The 22,537-nt window shown below is 53.3% G+C and overlaps 1 protein-coding gene across 10 annotated transcripts in view; it reads right to left on the bottom strand.

Moving 5' to 3' along the window:
* The window catches only part of MBP (myelin basic protein), a 106,877-nt gene that overhangs the window by 15,153 nt on the left and 69,187 nt on the right, over positions 1–22,537 (bottom strand). For 8 of the 10 annotated variants that reach the window (XM_055559494.1, XM_055559499.1, XM_055559503.1 and 5 more), the window contains 2 exons: positions 19,913–20,343; positions 13,492–13,569 (listed from right to left, as the gene is read on the bottom strand). In XM_055559494.1, coding sequence (XP_055415469.1) covers positions 13,492–13,569; positions 19,913–20,343 — 509 coding nt within the window. The remainder of the gene's footprint in view (positions 1–13,491; positions 13,570–19,912; positions 20,344–22,537) is intronic. The other 2 variants (XM_055559504.1, XM_055559500.1) reach the window with 1 other exon arrangement.

The following is a 22,537-nucleotide window of genomic DNA, read 5'->3' as shown; positions in this document are numbered from 1 at the left end:
GTTGCAGAGAGTTGGACATGACTGAGCTAATGAATGCATGCTTACTTTGGTGTTTATACACCATTTTTCTGCAGGATGTGTTGGAATTTTCGTCCCAGAAATACTGTGTACTTCGATTGGCCCATTCTGTGACTAAACTAAGAAAGTTTCTTAAACTTTATGAAAAAGTTTTAAATAAATATTCAGTAGTATCATGCAGACCTGATATTATTAAACTTATTTATGCTGTGATGTAGTTAATGAAGTGTTGTGTGGACAATAACAATGTTTCACGCCTGAACCACACACACCAGCTTCTAATGCTGAAAGAAACAGATTTTTATAATGAGTACATAGGAGAAGAAGACCTCCGTGACATGAGGGTAGTCATTAAGTTTACAGACCTGCCGCTGAAAGCAAGATCCATAAAAGAAACAAAATTGATAAATTGGACCCAATCAATATTTATAACTTTTGCAAAGGTCACTTTTAAGAGAATGAAAAGAAGCTACAGACTGAGAAAAGATTTACAATCACATATATGATGTGGGACGTGAAACCACAATATGTAAAGAACTCTAAAAAATCAATGGTAAAAAAAACAAACAACCAAGTTTAAAAATTGGACAAAATGCGTGACTAAACACTTCATTGCAAAGGATGAGCAGAAGGCAAGGAAGCACATGAAGAGATGCCCAGCATCATGAGCCATTAGTGAGATGTAAATCAAAGCCACCCAGAGACACCACTCTCCCCTATTAGCATGGCTGCAGTAAAGAATACTGACAATACTAGGTGTTGGCTAGGATGTGAAGCAGCTGGACCTCACGTGCATTGCTGGTGGGAATGCAAAATGGTATCCTCACTCTGTAACACAGTTTGAGTCTCTTATAAAGTTAACCATGCACTTACCATATGACTCAGCAATCCCACTTCCTGCTTTGAATGATAAAAGAAAAATTACATGTTTTTGGAAGTGATTTTTATAATTAATGTATTCATCTCTGCTCTTTTGATGCAAGTAATTTAAATCTTACAACTTACAGTCACACAAAACTCGGCCATGAATGTTTATAGCAGCTCAGTTCATAATCACTAGCTCCGTAAATCACGCAAATGTCCCTCACTGAGTGAGGTGATAAACAGACTATAGTGTGTCCGTGTGACGCCGTGCTGCGCGGCAGTAGGAAGGAGCAGACTTGGATACACTTGACAACTCAGAGGCATCTCCAAGGCACTGGGCTCGGTGAAAGAAGATGCTCCAAAGAGGCTTCATACTGTGTGGTCTCACACACACATGATAGTCTTCAAAAGACTGCACTACGGGGAGGGGGATGAGAGCAGGGCTTGGCAGAGGTTGGGGTGGGGGAGGGAGGGTGTGGTGTGAACTGGAAGGGAGGTTTGGGGGCAATGCGTCCCTATGGTGGTGGCAGCCATGTGCGTGTGAGAATTCACAGACCTGCACACCATGCACAAGCCAGTCTCACTGTGTGTGGTCCCGCCACTTCATGGGAAATAGATGGGGAAACAATGGAAACAGTGAGAGACTTTCTTTTCCTGGGCTCCAAAATCACTGCAGATGGTGGCTGCAGCCATGAAATTAAAAGACGCTTGCTCCTTGGAAGAAAAGTTATGACCAAGTTAGGTTATTAAAAAGCAGAGACATTACTTTGCTGACAAAGGTCCATCTAGTCAAACCTATGGTTTTTCCAGTAGTCATGAACGGATGTGAGAGTTGGACTATAAAGAAAGCTGAGCACCGAAGAATTGATTGTTTTGAACTGTGGTGTTGGAGAAGACTCTTGAGAGCCCCTTGGACTGCAAGGACATCAAACCAGTCAATCCTAAAGGAAATCTGTCCTGAATATTCATTGGAAGGCCTGATGCTAAAGCTGAAACTCCAATACCTTGGCCACCTGATGCAAAGAACTGACTCACTGGAAAAGACCCTGATGCTGGGAAAGATTGAGGGCAGGAGGAGAAGCGGATGACAGAGGATGAGATGGTTGGATGGCATCACTGACTCAGTGGACAGGGGTTGGGTAGATTCCAGGAGTTGGTGATGGACAGGGAGGCCTGGCGTGCTGCAGTCCATGGGGTTGCGACTGAACTGAACTGAACTGAACCCCTCAGAGTAGCAGCTGAGGAAAGCAAACCAGTTCTCCAGAGGGGTTTCTGTATCTGGGGTTTGTTTGCTGACACCCTGGGGCTGGTCTTGACCCCGTTTACGCATCACTAGAAGGTTCTGTGGTGAGCACAGGAAGAAGCACTAAGAACTCGGCCTGGTTGCTGGCAATGACACCCTCATGCAGAGGTGGGGAGGGGCCCGCAGTGTCTGAGTCACCCTTACATTTTTTTTTTAATTTTGGTAAAACATACCTAACATGAACCAGAGATCAAATTGCCAACATCTGCTGGATCATCGAAAAAGCAAGAGAGTTCCAGAAAAACATCTATTTCTGCTTTATTGACTAAGCCTTTGACTGTGTGGATCACAATAAACTGTGGAAAATTCTGAAAGAGATGGGAATACCAGACCACTTGACCTGCCTCTTGAGAAATTTGTATGCAGGTCAGGAAGCAACAGTTAGAACTGGACATGGAACAACAGACTGGTTCCAAATAGGAAAAGGAGTATGTCAAGGCTGTATATTGTCACCCTGCTTATTTAACTTCTATGCAGAGTACATCATGAGAAACACTGGGCTGGAAGAAGCACAAGCTGGAATCAAGATTGCCGGGAGAAATCTCAATCACCTCAGATATGCAGATGACACCACCCTTATGGCAGAAAGTGAAGAACTAAAGAGCCTCTTGATGAAGGTGAAAGAGGAGAGTGAAAAAGTTGGCTTAAAGTTCAACATCAGAAAACGAAGATCATGGCATCTGGTCCCATCACTTCATGGCAAATAGATGGGGAGAAAGTGGAAACAGTGTCAGACTTTATTTTTTGGGGCTCTAAAATCACTGCAGATGGTGATTGCAGCCATGAAATTAAAAGACGCTTGCTCCTTGGAAGGAAAGTTATGACCAACCTAGACAGCATATTAAAAAGCAGAGACATTACTTTGCCAACAAAGGTCCATCTAGTCAAGGCTATGGTTTTTCCAGTAGTCATGTATGGATGTGAGAGCTGGACTATAAAGAAAGCTGAGCACCAAAGAATTGATGCTTTTGAACTGTGGTGTTGGAGAAGACTCTTGAGAGTCCCTTGGACTGCGTGGAGATCCAACCAGTCCATCGTAAAGGAGATCAGTCCCGGGTGTTCATTGGAAGGACTGATATGTTGAAGCTGAAACTCCAGTACTTTGGCCACCTGATGTGAAGAGCTGACTCATTTGAAAAGACCCTGATGCTGGGAAAGATTGAGGGCAGGAGAAGAAGGGGATGACAGAGGATGAGATGGTTGGATGGCATCACCGACTCAATGGACATGGGTTTGGGTGGGCTCCAGGAGTTGGTGATGGACAGGGAGGCCTGACATGCTGCGGTTCATGGGGCCGCAAAGAGTTCAACATGACTGAGCAACTGAACTGAACTGACCTAACATGAAACCTACTCTTTTGCCATTTTTAATAGCACATTTTGGTGTCATTAAGTACATTTATGATGTGTATCCATCAGAGCATCCAGCTCCAGACCTTTCCCATCTTCCCAAACCAACCCCGCACCCAGCAGATACCGGGTCCCATCAGCGGTCCTGGCCTCCTGGAAAGCCCCACCCTACGCCCCATGTGACTGACTGCGCCAGGGACCCCTGACCAGTGGGATCACGCAGTGCTTGTTCTTTGGGGACTGGCTCCTTTCTGCCATGCACAGCTTGCATCTGAACTTCCTTCCTGCTCAAATGCCATCCCTGGGGCCCATGTAAACCGCGTTCTGTTCACTCATCGCCCCCCTGACGGACACGCGGTTGTCCCCACCCTGGCCGGGCTCGGGCCCTGCAGTGCCGGCGGCTCTGAGGGTGCAGCCCAGCCTGCTTCCCCCGCGTCCTGAAGTGCAGCCCTGACTCTGCGTGAGCTGGACGGCCGAGACCCTGCGGCTGCACTGAAGGCCAGACGGTGCTGGGGAAAGGGGCTCACATCCAGCCCGGGGGCGCCGGGCGGGGAGGTTCCGGCCAGGCCACCGGCGGTCTGTGCCATCGGCGGTCAGTGTGCGGTCAGAGCAGTGCCAGCCCTCGTCACCCAGGCAGGGCAGGAGCCCCTGGTGGTCCTGGAGGCGTGCTTTAAAGGCAGAGTGGTTTGGCTTGTTACATTTCACAATTTGCGGGGAGCAGATACTGCTTTTCTCATGCCTCGCTGTAAACAAGGGGGTCTGTTCTGTCCTGCAGGGCGATGGGAGGCCGGGGAGGAAGGGAGGGGAAGCCAGGGAGGAGGGTAGACGGCGGGGCCGTCTGGTGTCCAGGGGGCCCCCGCAGCCTCACAGCCCCTCAGGGATGCAGGGGTGCGGCCTGGCTGCTGACGCCCCCCACAGCCTCAGGCGGTCCCCTGACCCCATCTCTGCCCCCACCCTGGGGACCCCAGCCTCTGTCTCCGAGCTTGTGACGCACACGTTTCCCCCTCAGGAGAGCCCTGGACTTGGCTCCTGACTCAGATGGGTTAGTCACTCTCTGAGGGGTGAACGCTCCTCCTCTCTGCTCAGAAAGCACAGAAAAGCCAGAGCCGCTCACACTTTGAATTATTTGCCAGGACTGGCATCTCTTTGTCTGCATCTATCCTGCTTCCTGATGCGAAGAGCTGACTCCTTGGAAAAGACCCCGATGCTGGGAAAGATCGAAGGCTGGAGGAGAAGGGGACGACAGAGGGTGAGATGGTTGGATGGCATCACTGACTCAATGGACATGGGTTTGAGTAAACTCTGGAAGTCGATGATAGACAGGGAGGCCTGGCCTGCTGCAGTCCATGGGCTTGAAAAGAGTTGGACATGACTGACCAACTGAACTGAACTGAACTGATCCTGATCCAAGTAGCTCGCCCACTTTGCAGGCGATGGAAAGGCAAAGGAGGAACTTGAAGGGTGGTCCTGCTGTAAAATAAGAGCCGGGCCAGGGCGGAGGAGGTGGGGAGGGGCAAGCGGCCCTGAGAGATCAGAAAAGGAAAAAGGCTGGAGGTGGGGACCCCCCCCCTCCACACCATACTGCTCTACACATGAGGTTAGGATGTCAACACATTCTCTCCAAAGTACACAGAGCTGAATATTTGGGAAGCAAAGTTAGAAAATTAGTCCAGTTCTTTAAAAACGAAAGCTTCAGTTGTTCAGAAAAATAGCACTTATTACACAGGGATTTCAAATAAAGTAGAGAAGTTTGTAGAAGAAATCTTGCCACTTGGGGCTGTGCTTTGTTCGCACGCTGATGAACCACGGGCAGACCTGGCCCTCTGTACACAGGAAAATGTGAGTCGTGCAGGGCCTTGGCACGTGATCACAGCACGCGCAGGGTTACATGCCACTGACGTGTCACTCTTTCTTGACGTAACAATTAAAACAACAAAAAACTTCTTGGTGGCAAATAAAATAACGTTATGCTAAAAATCTAAATACTATGGAAGGAAAGCCATGGGGTAAAGGACAACCGGTCATTAATGTTTAACATAAATTGCTTTTTCCATGAGCCTGTTTGAAAAATTATGATTAATTCCCCCCCCACTTGTGGTAACGTGTGCTTCACCAGCAGGGGGAGCTCGTGCACTTGGCGTGCCAGTCCCATCTCCAGACACCATGAAGGATTTTTAACTATTTTCCAATTTGCTCAAACTTGCAAGTAATAACAGGAGATTAGTTTTCGCCGGACACAGTGAAGATCAATGGTCATCCTATTGGGTAAAGATTCATTCCCTCGACTCTGACGGCTATTTTATGAAAATAGGGTCGAGGCATTTGTCTGCGTCATCATTTGCATTTGGATTTGATTAGAGACGAAGGGATGGAATTGTTTCCTCAGAAGAAAATGCTGCAGCTTGAAAAAATGAACACCCACTGTGTCTGGGGTTTATGCTCAGGGGAAAATGAGTCCTAGAGCTTGATTTAGTTCTTGTCTGCAAGAAGAATTTAAAATCTTTCCTGAAAAATTGATTCTTTCAAATTGTGGTGCTGAAGAAGACTCTTGAGAGTCCCTTGGACGTCAAGGAGACCAAACCAGTCAATTCTAAAAGAAATCAACCCTGAATACTCATTGGAAGGACTGATGCTAAAGCTGAAGCTCCAATATTTTGACCACCTGATGCAAAGAGCTGACTCACTGGAAAAGACCCTGATGCTGGGAAAGATTGAGGGCAGGAGGAGAAGGGGACGACAGAGGATGAGATGGTTGGATGGCATCATCAACTCAGTGTATATGAGTTTGAACAAATTCCAGGAGATGGTGAAGGACAGGGAAGCCTGGCGTGCTGCAGTCCATGGGGTCACAAAGAATTGGACACGACTAAGTGACTAAACAGCAAGAACAACAACCTGGATCCACCATTAGAATGCCCGTGGCGGAAACTTGAGTGAATCCTGGGTCTGGGACACGTCTCCCCTCTGCGTCCACCCTGCTTGAGCTCTGCACCCTAGACGCAGTCATACCAGTCAATCCTGAGGACAGTTGGACCCTAGAGCCTGGCCCTCTCCCCTCTCTCTGCCCAGGCTTCAGTTTGCTGGCCTTTTCTCTGGATGGATGACACTGGGCGGGTGCCGAGGAGGGGCCTGGAGAGTAGTGATAAACACCAGGCAGACAGGCATCTGAGGGCCCCCCGGATGCAGACTCACGACTTTGAGATGTCACACAGGAGAGGCGAGCCTCTAGAGGACCCGCGCTCTGCCTGGTACTTTGGAGCGCAAGGCTCTGCCCTGCGGTGTGTTACGGGGAGCACGTTTCTGGCCCTCACAGAGCGCCGGCTACCCTCAGGTCACAGGCGGTCGTGAGAGGCACTTTGGCTCCTGCTCTTGCACACTCTGTGTCACTGTGCGCTGGTGGTGGGGAACTTGGTCCTTCATTCACAACATGCGTTGGGTGACGAGCGTCGCTGACACCTGCTCCATCTTTTCTGCATTGTGGGGAGGGACGTGAGGTCTTTGTGGAGCTGCTGTTTGGAAACGGCTGCCCTTTTTAAAACTTGAAATCGAGCATTTTCATGGAGGTCACGAGTGGAGGTGCCCTCATGCCAGGGTGCCTCACCCACCATCTGCGGGTCTGTTGTGATGGGTACCTCTGAGGTGCCCCGGGTCTGGCCCCTCAGCAAGCACCTAACCCTGTGATGGGGACCTTGAGGTGACCGAGGCCTGCGTCCAGCAGCCCGCCTCACTCAGGGACAGGTTGAAGCGCCGTGTCAGAAGGATGCAGCCCAACGTGACCTCTCTGTGGATCAGCCTCGGCCTCGTCCAGATGGTCGTCCAGAGGCTAAAAGCAGGACCCTTTTCTTTCTGGCACTTTCTTAGTCAAGTCGATCCTGTGAGTTCTAGCTATGCATGCAGCCCTCTGTGTCCCCAGGCTGATATAAAAGAGGAGTGAGGAAAGCGGTTCCTCCGTGTTTTACGGGGTGCACGTGTGGTTGTTTTCACTTCATTTTACAAATGTGGACATGGCTACTCGAAGGGGTTGTGTGAAGGGGTGAAAAGCATCCAACGAAGCAGCCGTGCAACACACACACACCTTGGTGTTTCAGTTTACAGGTTGAACGTGGTAGAATTCCGCTTGTACCCACAGAGCGGCGGTAAGAATACACACCTTCATAGGTGGTTCCACCAGTGGTCTAGAGAGTGAAGGAATTTGCCTTTTGCTTTTTTCAAGCTGCAATTTGCATTTTTATTTTTCCAAAATAAAAGCCTTTGGCTTTGTGGCACCCTAGGAAGCCCAAATCCAGCGGGTCATCTCTTTCACCTGCTCGGAACCGCATGCTCCAACAGTGTGGGTGTCTTCCTGAACTGCCGACGATAAGGCAGAACAACAGAGTGAGACTTGGGATCAGTAAGAGAGTTGCTTCTTGGGAAAGTGTTAAGAAAACCAAAAGTGCTTCTTCCACATTGTTGTCTTTATGGGAACCAGGAAATGTAGTCACGATGGCACGGCTTTTCTTTTCCTGCCCTTTTCCTCTTGCCTTACACTTCTTCGGACGGTTTACAGAACTCCCCCAGAAATCTTGTTTTGGTGACTACAGGGAGTTGAGGACTTAAGGAAGTCCTCCTCAAGGACTTTACGAAAAAGCAGTGTTGTGAACATCTTGTGCTGAAAGACTCTAATCCACGGCCGTCCCGTCTCTTGGCCCGTCTTTGGAAGGCAGGGTCGTGGCAGTTATGTGCTCCTGTGGCATCTGGCTCTGAGCTAGCTGCTAGGAAAATATCATCTCCTAGAGCATGTGAACTGAAGATCACAGGCCTGCAGAAGAGATAACACATCTGCTGGAAACTGTCGGAGCTGCAATGCGCCCCCTTTCAGAGCTGGCCCCACTGACCACGGCGTGTTTTTGCTCCAACACCCTGACCCTGCGATGCTCTGGCCGTTCCCAGAAACCACTGGACAATGAGGCCTATCTTGTTTATGTAAGTTTTTCAGAGGAAGCGATTGCTCCACTTCTGGTCAACCAGCCCCACGGTTCGCCTCAGGGGAGAGCGTTAGATGCTTTCTGGCAAGGTCGCTGCATTGTGCAATCTGGGGAGAGAATTCTTGTTAGTCTGAATGATCCTTGCAGTCCTCCCTTGCGTTTTCACCCTTGGCAAGTTTAAGAATATGTTTGCTCCTGAATCATCGACTCAACGGAGTTTAATTAAAGCAGTGGACTGTCTCTTTCTTTAGAGAAAGCCATGCTGGGTCAGCAGTGGGCTTTTCTCAGTTACAGGAGGAGCACAGGCAGAGCTTTCGTTTAGGTGGAGATTTTAGGTGGCCCATGATATGTTTTTTCCTGGCCATTAGAGAGTGGGAAGGCCGGCGGGTGGTCTGTGTTTGTGGGGAGCTGTCTCATATTCTGCCCAGAGGGACTGTCGCTTGGGCCGAGACAGGAGGGCCTGGCTTCCAAGCTGGAGAGTTTCTACTCTCTGCAAGTTGTGAAGCTGAAGGCAGTGAGGGGGGCAGTGGGGGAGGGCACATCAGTCTGTTTCCCTCTGGGATGTTTCGCCTGAAACGAGGGAATCAAAGCCCCCGGACTCTTCTGGACCAATTCTTTGCCTCCATCGATGGCCATGCAAGGACTGGATTAGAGGCCTCCGGGCAAGGAGGGAACCAGATCTCCAGGCTGTGGGTGTGAGGTCACCCTGGAGGGCAGTCGGTGTCACACGTCACAGCCTATGTGCCCGCTGGTTCTGTGAACACGCAGTGGCTGCCTGGCTTCTGGTGGGGGCTTAGCCTCAGGTGGAGGCCTTCAAGGCTGGCCTCAGCTCTCACCCTGGGGAGTGGAGCGGCAGGGGGAGGAGGAGGCCGTGTAGGGTCCCGGCCGGAGCTGGGAGCTGCCGTCAGGTCCACGAGGACGTTGCCTATGGTTGTGATTTCTACCCGCAGCTCCACCGTCTCATACCGCCTAATATGCAGCTGCCCGGGGCCTTCCTGCCCAGGAGCCTCCAGGAGCTCCAGGAACGTGGGCGTGCAAGCTTCCTTGTCTCCTGTCCGCAGGAGGCAGGGCTGGAAGTTGGCATTAACTGCTCCGACTTTTTTCTTTGCTCCCATTTTGAAAGACCTCAGTGTGTCTATAGTATGCACATGACTTCCCAGCATAAACATCCAGCTACCGCCTTGGTAGCTGCGCAAACCAAATAGTTTCCCAGGGCACCTTTCCTTGGCTTAGAACTCAGTTGTCTCCTTACGCGGAATGGCAGCGGGCGGTGTGAGGGATGCAGAGTCTGGAAGGCTTATTTTTGGGAGGAAAACCCAAGTTGCAATGGGCTTTCCTGCCACTGAAGGCCATGGGCCCCTGGGCAGCTGTGGTGTGAGGTAGCCCCTCTGGGTGGGGAGGGCAGAATGGACCCTAGGCATGACCCCAGCCCGACCCCTTGAGAGGGCCAGCCCCCGGAGACCCAGACAGCCTGCCCCACATCAGCGTGGCCCCCAGGGAGCCTGATCTGCTCTGGGTCCCCACAGCCAGACCGTCAGTGCCTGTCAAGACCACCCAACTCTGGTCCGAGCCATTTCCTTGGAATGAGGAAGAAATCGATTCAGAAAACCTGGAGACAGAGTACGAGGGAAGTGTCTGGAAGGCTTTCCGTGTGAGCACAATGCCTGGGGCTGGGGACTGACAGACGGAGGTCTGTCCCCCGAGCAGAACAAGGTCGTACACACCTCAGGCATGCGGAGTAGCTCCCGAACATCTGCCTCTGGGCTGGAGGGGGCTGTGCTGTTCACGTGGTTGCAAAAGGGCCCTGAGACGGAAGGAAATGGCCATGAGTCTGTCCCCACAGAGACGTTCGCAGTCCCTGACTCTGACTCTCCGGTTGAGACGCTGAGGCCCGAGGGCAGGAGCGCAGGGGCTGCAGCCAGAGCTAGGCTGTGGGGCCCCGGGGGCGGGGTGGGGGTGTCTGCTGCACCCGTGATGCCCGGTTTACTGGCACAGGGTGGTGCTCCCGTTTCCCTCCATCAGCCCGGGGTCCCGGGGCGTCGGCAGGACAGACGGTTGCTTCTGACGCCGCTGCCAGTGGCTGGGGAGGGAGGCTCAGTGCAGACACCGCAGGTGGAGGGAGAGAGCAGACCCTCAGCATGTGCTTCCACGCACGCACAGTCCGCGCTTCTCCAGGCGCCAGGAGCCCAACGCGGCGAGCCCCGGCCCCTGGGATGGTTGGTGCGGGTTCAGAGCGGGGAGGGCGGCTCTGGACAGACCTCTGGGTGCTCCTCTACCCCTCAGGCGGGTGGCCCCACAGTGGCCTCTGCAGGCTTGTGAGGACCGGGTCCCCAGGGGCTGCGAGGCAGGCAGGGGCTTAAGGAAGCCGGCAAGAGCAGCTGCTGGGCGTGGGAGCGGGGCGTCCCTGGCTCTGCCTGCGTCTCCAGGCCCAGAGGTGTAGGTGCCGGTGGGACAGGGCCCGTCCAGGCATGGCTCCCTGCTGCCCGCTCCGGGCGCCTTTCCACCTCCTTAGTCCACACGGCCTCTGGATGATGCGGCTTTCGGAGGCCCGGCTGTGCGGGGCTGGGAGACCCAATGGGGAGCCAGGAGGAGGAGGCCCTGTATCCCCCACGGAGTCGTCTTCCCCGCTGTATGTGCATCTGCTCCTTGTTCCTCCCTTGGAGCCTCTGCTTTTCCGATTCATCTTGGGTCCTCCAACGTCATCTCCTGCGTGGACGTGGGCTCCCTGCCACCTTCAGGTCAGCCCTTGAGTCTGGCTGGGGTGGAACTAAGTAGTGATGCGTCTCCTGGAATCGAAGGGCTCCTCATGGGAGCCCCATTCTGGAAGGGCCTCCAAGGCGCTGAGCCTGCTTGTTTCTTGACAAACAGCCAATGGGGCTTTCTCACCCTTCCTGCGGAGTTTGTGCAGAGAGACAGACAGAAGGTGGAATGTTCCGGAAGGTCTGGGTGTAGAATGTCAGCCTGACATCGCTCCCCAGCTGAGTTTCTGAGCCTTGGGGGGAGGATGGGGGAGGTTTCGGTGCTGAGCCGTTGGGCCTGGTACCATGGTTCCCAGCGTGGCTCCAGTGGGCAGCTCTGTCTCCTCCAAGCTTCTTTCACGGCCCTTTCTTGTATCTGAAAACCATTTAGTGCCACCAGGCGCTTCAGCCCTTTCCCATGGCTGGTGCCTTTTCCTCTCCAATAAACATAACCTCTTTTTTTTTTTTTAGTCCAGAAAGTAGTTGCTATATTGTTTTTTAAGGGAATAAAGAAAAGTCAATAAACCTTTGGGTTTTTTAAAATTTGATTTAATCTCTTTCCTGAAATAATGAAGAATTTGACGTGCTGGGGGGAGACATAGTGAAGAGATCGCAAAGACAGAGGCCTGTCACTGGAGGCCCTGGCGCCCGGCCCCAGGGCTGTGTCTGCAGAGTCCGGGGATGGCACCCCTGCAGGTGTGAGAGCATGCATGTCCGTCCTGCTTGTACACGTGGGCAGAGCTCATCTAGCATGAAGATGTGGAGGGCAGGCCTGTGCCTTTGTTCCAGCAAAAGAGAAAAACCAAACACTCTGTTGAAGGTTTCTATTTATCCCCCGAACACCGAAGCGCTGGCTTCTTGCCCCCCCACGTTCTGTGCCGAGTCTGGGATTTCTGGCAAAGTCTCTGCCTGTCGGCGGAGTGTGTCTGCTTTCTGATGGTGATGTGACCCGTGGAGGCAAGGGCGGGGCTCCAGATGGCTTCAGGGCTTAGGGCGCAAGGGGGTCCTTGTCTGACCCCCACATCCCTGCCACAGGGTGACTGTGTACCTCAGCTCCCACACCCTTGCCCCAGGAAGGCATTTAGGGCCAGCCCCGGCTTCCTCCTGGCTGAGTCTGAACCAGCTGAGGCCCAAGGGCTGCAGAGAACATGTGCTTCCAGGGGGTCGGGCCCACACAGCCTTCCTGGGGATGGGGTGTTGCTTTGAGGAGCCACCGAGGGGGCTCTCTGTGCAGTGAGCATGGCGACCACGCCTGAAACACGGTTCCCCTCTCTCTGGGGGCGGCACCCCTCCGACCCCCTGCGGCCTGGAGTGGAGGCTCCATTCAGCCCCGGGGGCTTGACGACAGTGCCCCCCATAGCCTGCAGCCCAGTGTCTGCCCAGGGGCCCGGCGCCTCTGAGCCTCCTGTCCCCTGGCCTTCCGGCCGCCCCGCCCACCTTCCTGGACCGGCTTTCCGGAACCGTCTGTCAGGCACGTCTGCTCCTTCTCTGGGGCTTGCCAGGTCTGAGGTCTGTGGCCCCACCATCACACAGGGTGACAACCTGTCTTCCTGGCTCTGGCGTTTCAGCAGATGTGGGCGCCCCTCCCACCCGCCTCCTTCCCGCTCCTGCCCCTCCCCTGTGCATCTGTGGAGGGAGATGCACAGTGAGGGTCCCTGAGCCCCCACCCGGGGCCCTCCCACACCCTGTTCCAGCACCAGGTGTCCTCCTCCTGCGTCGTCCCAGCGTGGAGAGCCCGTCGCCGGGACACGGTGCCCGCTGGGACTCATGGGCCGGAGAGTGGAGTCTCAGCCGGACGGCACCCCGCACCTCCCCGGGGTCACCCCAAGGTCCCTGTGCCCCCCATCCTGCGCTCTGAGAGTCAGCTGAGACTCTGGAGGACTGACCACAGGCTCCTCCTCCTCCCAAGGATGCTCACTGGGCTCGCACCTGGAAGGGCTCATCCACCTGGCATTTGGCGGGCACGCAGAGTCTGTTAGGCGCTGGTTCTTAAAGGCCACCTCAGGGTGGGCCAGGCCTGCCGCGGGCATCTCCCTGCCCTCACCCCGCCCGCGGCCCTGCAGGGCCCCCCAACCCAGAATCGAGGCCCTGCTTCCCTTGCGAGGCCCCTCCTCTCGGTCTCTGCGTTTTCCTTTGCCGTGCCTCCCCAGGAGCCGCCCTGCGGGGGAGACAAGCTGCCTCTCCGAGGCTCCTGGGGCGGGAGCGAGACAGGCCCGACGCCGTGTGGCCGCGGCCGCGAGGAGGAGCCGTCTTACCTGGTACATGTTGCACAGCCCGGGCGGGCTGCGGGCATGGGGGCCCAGGGGGCTCTTGCTCTGCTTGAGCCACGGGACCTGCCAGAGGGACAGAGTGGCGCCTGAGTCCGCGCAGGCACCTGGGCTGGGCCCCACGTCCTCCGGCGGACCCCGGGCGGGGAGGAGGGCTGGCGGGGTGAGGATGGGAGGATGTGGCCTGGCAAGAGGGTGGGCCGTGGACCAGCCGGGGGCTGGGTGTCAGGGGACACACGGAGCGAGAAGACAGAAGGGGGAAGCCTCCGAGAGGACCACAGAGAGATGGGACGAGAGGGAGGCTCAGGGGAGCGTCCTGCCCTAGCGCCTGCTCCGGGGCCATAGCTAGCTTTGTGGCCACCTTCTCTTAAACACGCCGCCGGCACCAGACATGTGGGTCCAAGACAGCTCCACGTGAAGAGCTGAAAGGGCCTTTCCAAGTCCGTAGTGGAGTGGATTTGACACGCCGAGGCATTTTATTTTATTATTCTTTTCCTTTCAGAGTTGAGTGTGTTAGCTTCTGCACGGGACAGACACGTCTTTCCCACTCTGTGGGGGTCACCGTGACATCTGTTATGCTGGACCCTCTCGGTTTGCCCTGGAGTAAACGGAGGTCATTGCAGGGGCAACAGAGTGTCCCTCCGGCAGACCACTTGCATATTCTTCTCTGCTGTTGCTGACATTTAGGAGTCTAATATTAATAGGGACTTAATAGTCCTTCGTGAGTTATGAATGAATGTAAACTTTATTATAAATCTTCCTCAATAGTATTTGCTCTGAGTGCATTTTTCCTGTTCTATTACCTATGAGACAGTTGCCAAATCGAGCAACTTTGAGGGATGTGGTAGAAAATATTATTACAGGACTAAGGACAGGGGCCTGCAGGAAGGGCCTCTGATGGCGATGGCAAAATGGTGAGAGAGAGAAACAGACAGCGGACGCCTTACAGAGGTCAAGAGATGAAGGCAGTGTAGTAGATGTCAAGAGATGTCTTAAACTGACGACAGATGAAATGGATTTTTAAAAATGACGTGAATAGCTGGTTATGCACGGAAATAAGCAGTAGTTGTGACATGGGGAAGCATTATGGTGTTCTAGAAATATTATTGCAAAGTGAACAGAATTCCCGAAGGCAAGTCTGTGGTGAGCCTGTGCTTGGCTGGGTAGCTCATGTTCAGTTTTCTGCACATGTGAGATGCATGCTCTGTGCTAGCAAGAAGCACTGGGCGTTGGGTACTTAAACGAGTAAGACATGGAGTATTTATTTAGCAGCATGTCTCGGTGGACAAGCTTGAGAATTCTCTGCCTCTAAGAGGCATGGCTGCTCCCACCGAGGGTGAAAACCCTCAAAAACGGCCTGTGGGCCAGTGCACGCTGGCACTTGGTCCACAGACAAAGAAAACTTTCTGGTCCTCTATTTCAGACCGCGTCCCTTCTCCATGACGATGTCGTCTCTGCAGCACTTTCAGGCAGCTCTGGGGGCTGGTGGTAAGCGCCCACCACTGCCATCCATGGCCTCCTGAGTGTTGGTCACAGAGCCTGGGACGCTGGCCCGAGGCTCTGAGACGGGGTGGCCCCCTGGGCGACCCCCCAGTGACCGGCCCCTCCCACAGCAGCAGGAGGGACGATGTAGTTGAGGCGGGTTCTCTGCCTCCTGTCCAGATACGCTCAGGTCAAGGGGAGGTTATCTCTGGCAGAAGAAGTGGGGGAGCCAGCCCGGGTGGGAGGAGAGGAGGCAGGAAGGCGTCACGTGTCACCCCTCCCCGCCTTTTACTGCTTCCAATGAAGCAGGATGATTGCTGGGCATGTAAGAGTGTCATGATGTCTGTGACGGAAAAACTCGAAGATAACCTATTAACCAGAGTGTGACAAGAGGCTTCTCCAGTTCTGGGATGCTGACACCGCACCTTAGTGATTCGCACGAGAGACTGAGGGTGTGTTTTTTTCCCTCATGATGAGATAGTCTCTCAGATATCAAGCGGAGCTCTCTGTCAACCAGTAAGAATCGGCCATTCCTTTTGCCAAAAGGAAAGTCAATGATGATGGAAATCAACACAAGAAAGTGGAAGTGAGTTTTACAGGAGATGAATTAAGAAGAGGGTCTGGTGGCAGGGTATGGGTACAGATGAATGGAAGATAAATCAAAATTAAGTCCGTATCTTTATGCTTATTTCTGGGGCTTTCCTGTGGCTCATTCAGTAAAGAATCTGCCTGCAATGCAGGAGACTCAGGTTTGATCCCTGGGTCAGGAAGATCCCCTGGAGGAGGAAATGGCAACCCACTCCAGTATTCGTGCCTGGAGAACTCCACAGACAGAGAAGCCTGGCGGGCTACAGTCCACGGGGTCTTAAAACGAGTCAGATGTGACTGAAGCGCCCTAGCACAGCACATGTGTTTATTTCCGGCTCACCAAGGCTCCCAGCTTGCACTCCACCTCGCACAGTCACTGTCTGTCTCACACTCCGACTTCAGATTCTCCAGTGTTGATCTGACTGCCTGGTCTGCACCCTCCGGGGAGTCCAGCTGGGGGCAGTCTTTCTGTGCTCAATCACTCAATAAATGCTGTTGTGGGTTCCGTGTCCCAGACACACAGGAGGGTAGAGACACTCCCCCGACGTGTGCAGGACGGCATTTTCAAGAAATACTAACAACATTAGGCAGAGTGAGAACTGTCCTCACAGAAGGATGGGAGAACAGAAAGCTCTGTGTGTAAAGCTGATGCTTGAAAGCGGAGCACAGAGGGGGTGCGCAGGCGCCAGACTCACCTGTTGTTCAGCTGCTGTCAGGAAGCCAGTTACACATGTGTTTAGTAAGGGAGGGACGTCAAAAAAGACAACTTAAAAAACTCACGTGCAATGAATTAGTGTGTTAAAATGTTTAATAAATGCATTAAAAAGGGAGAGATATATAAAAAGTAAAAGGTCATCACAAAATGAAATCGGAATACAGACAGCAGAAGGCAATCAGCATTAAATACATCAACACAATTTACAAACGTTTCGCTCGGAGGACCAGCACACCGCCGCCCACACAGGGGCGTCACATTCTGACCGACTTTTCGCCCAGAGCGCTGAGGGTGTGGAGGCCGCAGGAGGACTAGGCGAAGTACTGGGAGCCAATCAATAACTGATCCATAATTGATCAGAAGAATGACATTAATACCTCAGAAGGGATTCCTGTAGTAAATCTCAGCAAGTGTTTTTTGGGTGTGGAAACCAGTACACCCAGCATAAAGAGATTTTTCTCTACAAAGGTCTCTGGCCAAATCTCTTGGCAAACCCATGTGCCGCGTGGCTGGGTGAGTGACACTGAGATTCATGGGCTGTGTGTTGTGAGCGGAGTCACTCCCAGCAGAGGTGAGTGAGTGCAGCTCAGCTGGCCCCAAGCCCAGGGCCAGACTCACACGAAGGGGGCACCTTACCCAGACCCTTCCTGCCGTGTCCTTCACGTCACCCTCCAATGTCACCCTCCCCGGGGGTGACAGAACACATCTCCAGCATTAGGGTACCCTGTTAACAATGAGGAGTTAGCAGTTACTGTACAACTAGAATGTGAGTGAAGTTAAAATGCAGCTGGGAAAAGGCAGGGAACAGAACACTATGACTAATTTCCAAGACTGCTTGTCCCCAGGGCGCTAATCGGCAGCAAAGGTTCTCACCCCCCAACAGTCAAGACCAGGGGCGGGGAGGGGAGGCTGGACACGGACGGCCATGGGCGCTGAGACCAGCGGTCCACAGATGCGGCTCTGACCGCAAAGTCAGCAGCGGGAAACAGGCATAACGGCCAGGACCTAAGCCTGCAGGAGGGCGGGCTCGCGTGGAGGAAGGTGACACAGGCCTTCTCCTCGAGTCCCTCTACGGGGCTGCCCAGGTCACTGTGGCCACCTTGGTTACTGTCCAAGCTAAGGGGTCAAGCTTCTGGGGTGAAGCCTGAGGACACAGTGCTGGCCCTCACAGGGCCCCACTGTCCAGGGAAACCTGCTCCTTAAACGCAACAACTCCGTCTTTCTTTCCTCCCAAAACAAAGGCGAGTGGTCTCCATGAATGCACTTTTCATTTAAGGCTCTCAAAAGAATATGCCTCCTCAAGGAATTTGTGTGTGCTTTCCCTGAATGCCAACTCCCGGCCGCACAAAGGGTGGGTGTGTTGGTAAACTCCCAGGACTGGGGGCGCTGCTCACCCCGGGGCCCCCAATGTGTCCTCGGAGGAGGGGGGCAGGTGACAAGCAGCCCCTTTTCCAGGAGCCAAGGGCCCCATTCAGCTTCACATGCTTCAGTCCAAAAGGCCTTTCTAGCATCTAATAAGATGAGGGCTCTCCTGGTTTATCAACAGAGCAAAGCAAAAATAAAATCAAAACCAAGAAACAAACCCACACCAATAAAAAACCGCAGGCTTCTAGGCATTGCAAGTGTGTCATTGGGTATAGAGTGTATTATGCTCATACCTCCAGTGTTTAAAAGTGAACAAAACATCCACAGGAAAACAGGTGAGCTGAAAAGTATTTCCAGGAAGCCCCACTGCATATTTCCAGCAAAGACAGGAATGTACCCTGGCCAGTGTTGGTAATAAGCAATCACAGATATGATTTCACATTCAAATTCTAATGGATTTCATTGGCATCAAAGGGCAAAGCTGTTCATTTAAAAATCTTTTTTATTCAAGACCCAGGCGTTTACAGAATTGATACTTTTAAAAGTACTAAATCAACTATTTCAACATTGTTTTTATTTTTTAAGTCCTGTGAAAATGTTTTAATCTAGATCCTTGATAATCTAGCAAGGCTAGTTTGCGACATGGATGTCTACTTCTGAGGCACCTTTTCTTCGAAAATGTTGAGGAATATGAGACTTTATGCAATCAATGTTGAACTTTTACACAAAGGAAGAAAAACATGTATGTATAATACAGTCATTTTGAGATAAGGTCACAACAATTGACATAAATGCTTTCACAGTCTGATTTTAGCTTAACCTGCCACCACTGAAACGAAGCTTGTTTTATAATAGATGCTCTCCAGCTGCTTAGTCTCCGCACCTGTATTTTTCCTTTGGGTTAAGCAGCATATTTAAGGTTTCGAAACTGGCGACACTACACGCATGTGAGGTGCTTTGCAAGACTGGGTTAGGCAGCCAGGCTCCGGTGTGGCTTGACAGCATCTCGGACTGAAACTAGCATTTTAAGGGGTGGGGTACGACTGCCCCAAAGTACAGGACGCAGAAGGAAACCGTCAGGAAACAAACTCTAGAAGCCCGGAAGGTACACTGAGTTATTCACTAGAAAGCCACACGACAGACCTCAGCTCCAAGCAGGTGCCCGAAAACCTCAGCAAACCTTGACACCACACAGGCGCAGCTGACATCTGTTTTATCTTTAACAACATCAGGACCGTCAGTCATTTTAAGAACTGTAGCTAGAGACTAAAGCAAATCTGAGAAATTCTCACGCTCCCAGGGCCCCAGCATTGAGGATGAGACCAGGACATCAAGGGCCTCTGCCCACACTCGGCTCAGAAGCCTCGTGCCTCCCTGGGCCTTTCAGGATAAGCACAGGACACAGCCAGAAGCAAAGGGCATCTTAGTTTTGTGAGCACCCCCAATAAACCAGGGGCTTTTATGGAAAGCCTCACTCTTTCCAAAATCCCCCAGCTGTCCAACGCTCTAAAATCAGGTGCCACGCAGGCTGTGTATTTGCTATCTGATTGTCACTTGGGGATTAGCTCTTCAATGAAACGTCAACCACGGAAGCTCTATTCACCATCAAGCCCAGTAGCACTGCTGCAACCTGGGCCACAGCAGGAGCAAGTTTCTCTTGTGACACATTTTTCTCTACAGAACATTTAAATAATGAAAGCGCAAATTCCATATTCAAACGAACAGAGTAACAAAATCATACAGTTTTGATTCACAGACACACTTCATTTATTCCCCTCTGTGACTCAGACAAAAGACAACGTCTGCTCAAGGCGAATTTAAATTTGTCCCAAAGTCCTCAATTGCAGTATTGTTACAAAGCAACTCGAGGCTAGCGGCACTGAGTCCAAGAACAAATCGGCTTAGCCCAGTGTTGACCCCGGAGCACGGGAGCAGAAGCGGAACCAGCACTCAAGCCCCCAAGCACGAGACACAGGAGGCCCCAGCACAGGGCTCCCTTTCTGCGGCGCCCACACCCACGCCACCCCAGAGATGCGAACTCAGAATGTTCTCCACCCTGAACCGCGGGTTCCGACTGCATCCCTGGTCAGCGGGGGGAAGAGGGTGGGAACTTCAAAAGCCGAGACCCAGGGGCTCCTAAGCATCTCCAGCAAGACGCTGCGCCTCCTCTCGGGGCTGAGTCCACCCGCGGGTCCCCTTCCCGCCCCACTCACTCCCCCGGGGATGCCCGTGTCTGCGCCTCTACTCCTCGGAGCTCACCTTGCCTGAGCCCCGCTTGGGCGCACCCCTGTCCGAGCCAAAGAAGCGGCCGAGGGAGTCGAGGATGCCCGTGTCTCTGTGTCTGGGGAGGAAGCCGTGCCTGGCGTGGTCCATGGTGCTCGCCGAGGCCAGGTACTTGGATCTCTGGGAGGGTCTCTTCTGGGCCGCCATTGCGTCCACCGCCCCGGGAGCGGCCGCACTGTCTTCCTGGATGGTCTGGAGCTCGTCTGATTCCGAGGGCCGGTCTTTGAAGGTGTTGTCCTCCCGGCCCGGGGCATCTCGGGAAAAGAGGCGGACCAGGTGGGGGCGGCCCCCCGGGTCAGCTGGGCTGGCCTCGGGCCAGGCATTCTTTGGGTCCGCTGTGCGCTTGGAGTCTGTCACCGCCGTGTCCTGCGAGGGGGCCCCATTGTTCGGGACCACATCTGCTGCTCCTGCAAACAACAGCGAGATGTGAACGCGGCTGTGCAGAGCGGGCCACGGACAATGCCGCTTTCTTCCCGGTTGGCGAACTGGCCGTCTCCTACAGAATCCACGGAGGGTGTGGGCGCCATGCAGCTCAGTGTGGCCCCTGACTGCCCTGGGAAGGACCCGCCCTGCCCGAGCCTCTCTTTCGGTGGCGGCTCTGTATCTCAGGGCCCCTGGGGATCGTCTCAGGGGCTCTGGACTGTGCACCAGGCCTCCCCGAGCGAACACAGCCATGCACAACATCGCCCCTGGGTGCTGCCACTCCTTCCCTGGGAGGCTCCAGGGTTCTGGGCACCTTGATGGCACATTTATCACCTAAAAGGCCACTGGCGCCCAAGCCAAGCATGTTGGAAACATGTATTTGGCAAAAGGTATTTTTAGTGTTCTCAGTAAAAATGGAACCTCCCACGTCTTTTGCAATTCATGCCTTAAAGAAACGGGGCGTTTAGAATTCTTTACTTCCCAGAGTCCACAAGAGGCCTCTTGCAGGACAGAACTGCTTATTCAGGACATTTTGGTTGGGCTTCTCCTCTGCAAGCAGTGACAATCAGAAAACTTGAGTGGGAAGGGGGTGTCTCATGCTGCACACCACTCTCCCTTAGCTTTTCACAAAAATATACAGCATTTCTCTTAAGAATGGCAGGACCTCATCTTGCCCTCAATTACAAAGATGGGTATAATTGAACATTCCTCTCCAAAGTTTATTACACATGGACAAAAATTGTGGGTATACTCACACTTTCCTGTAACAGCATCCATCCATCTAACTGCCCAGCAATCTATTCACTGACATTTACCAACAGCATCCACCCACCCACTCATCCACTTATCCATCCATCCATCCACTTATCTATCCATCCATCCATCTACCCATCCATCCACTTATCTACACTCCATCCATCCACCCAGCCTTACCGAGTACCTAGCAAACGTAATGTCCTGCACTAGTTCAACAGAAATGTGGTCCTTGTCTCATGAACAGAGATGAAAATGAGCAATATGAGTTGAATGGTGTCCTCTAGATGGTGTGTCCACATCCTAACCCCCAGCACCCACGGATGTGAACTTCTCTGGACCTCTGGTCTTGGCAGATGTTATCAGGTCAAGATGGGGTCACACTAGTGTAGGGTGGGCCCTGACCCAGTGACCGGTGTCCCTGTGAGCAGAGGGCATCTGGATGCAGACACACAGAGGAGAGGCCATGTGGTGTGGAAGCAGACCGTGGCCTGGTGTGTCCACAACTCAGGGTCTCCAGGACTCAGGGAGGTGGGAGGCCCAGGGCAGCCCCTCCCCAGAGACACCAGGGAGAGCGCTGCCCCGCCCACACCTGGTGCAGGTTTCTGGCCTCCAGAGCCGGGAGAGGAGAGTTCCCCGCTGTTTCAAGTCCTGTTTGCGGTCATTTGCTGTGGCTGCCATAGGACACAGACAGTGTGTGAAGTCACGTTGAGTGACATGAAAGGAAGCGGGACACGGGCATCAGGACGACCTACTGAGGGGACAGTGTGAGAGTGTGGGCCGCTCGGGGACGGGGGGGTGGGGGGCAATGTGCTTCTGCAGGGAAGGATGCCCGGGAGACAGTCCTTGGGAAGGAGCTTGGCGTGTTCACTCGGGAGCAGGGAGGCTTGGAGCCCCAGGAGGCAGGTGTGAGGCCTGAGGGAGACGGGGAGCCAGTGGGGGCGGGAAGGGGTGATGGCGGGGCAGGATGCGGTGGGGGGGTGGGGAGGGGGCCGGCGGGGGGAGGTAAAAGGGGATGGGGGGAGGGGCTGAGGGGAGGATACTTCAAGGAATAGGCTGGCCAGCCTGTGCAGGCTTCAGGGGTTGAGGTGAAGGGATTTTTTTTTTTCTTTTTTTCCAGAAAGTGCCCAGAGACAGTCAAGGAACAGGGTGTGGGCAGGACCAGACCTCAAGGGAGAAGAAGACTCAGCCTGAGCACAGGTGCGGGTGAGCACAGGTAGGAGGGGCTAAGTCAAGGCAGGGCCAAGGTTGTGTCCGGGGGTGTCAGGAAGAGTTGGCCAATCTGGGTGATGGGTGCATGGAGGGCCTCTCCTTTCATCACACGTGTTCAGGGGAGGCTTTACATCTACAGCACCTACTTCCACAATATAAATTACAAAAGCTGAAGGGTGCACACTCCTTTAACAAAATCAGAGGGCTCAAGAG

This window comes from Bubalus kerabau, chromosome 21 (assembly GCF_029407905.1).
Source record: "Bubalus kerabau isolate K-KA32 ecotype Philippines breed swamp buffalo chromosome 21, PCC_UOA_SB_1v2, whole genome shotgun sequence".
NCBI lineage: Eukaryota > Metazoa > Chordata > Mammalia > Artiodactyla > Bovidae > Bubalus > Bubalus kerabau.
This window is presented reverse-complemented; position numbering and strand designations above follow the sequence as displayed.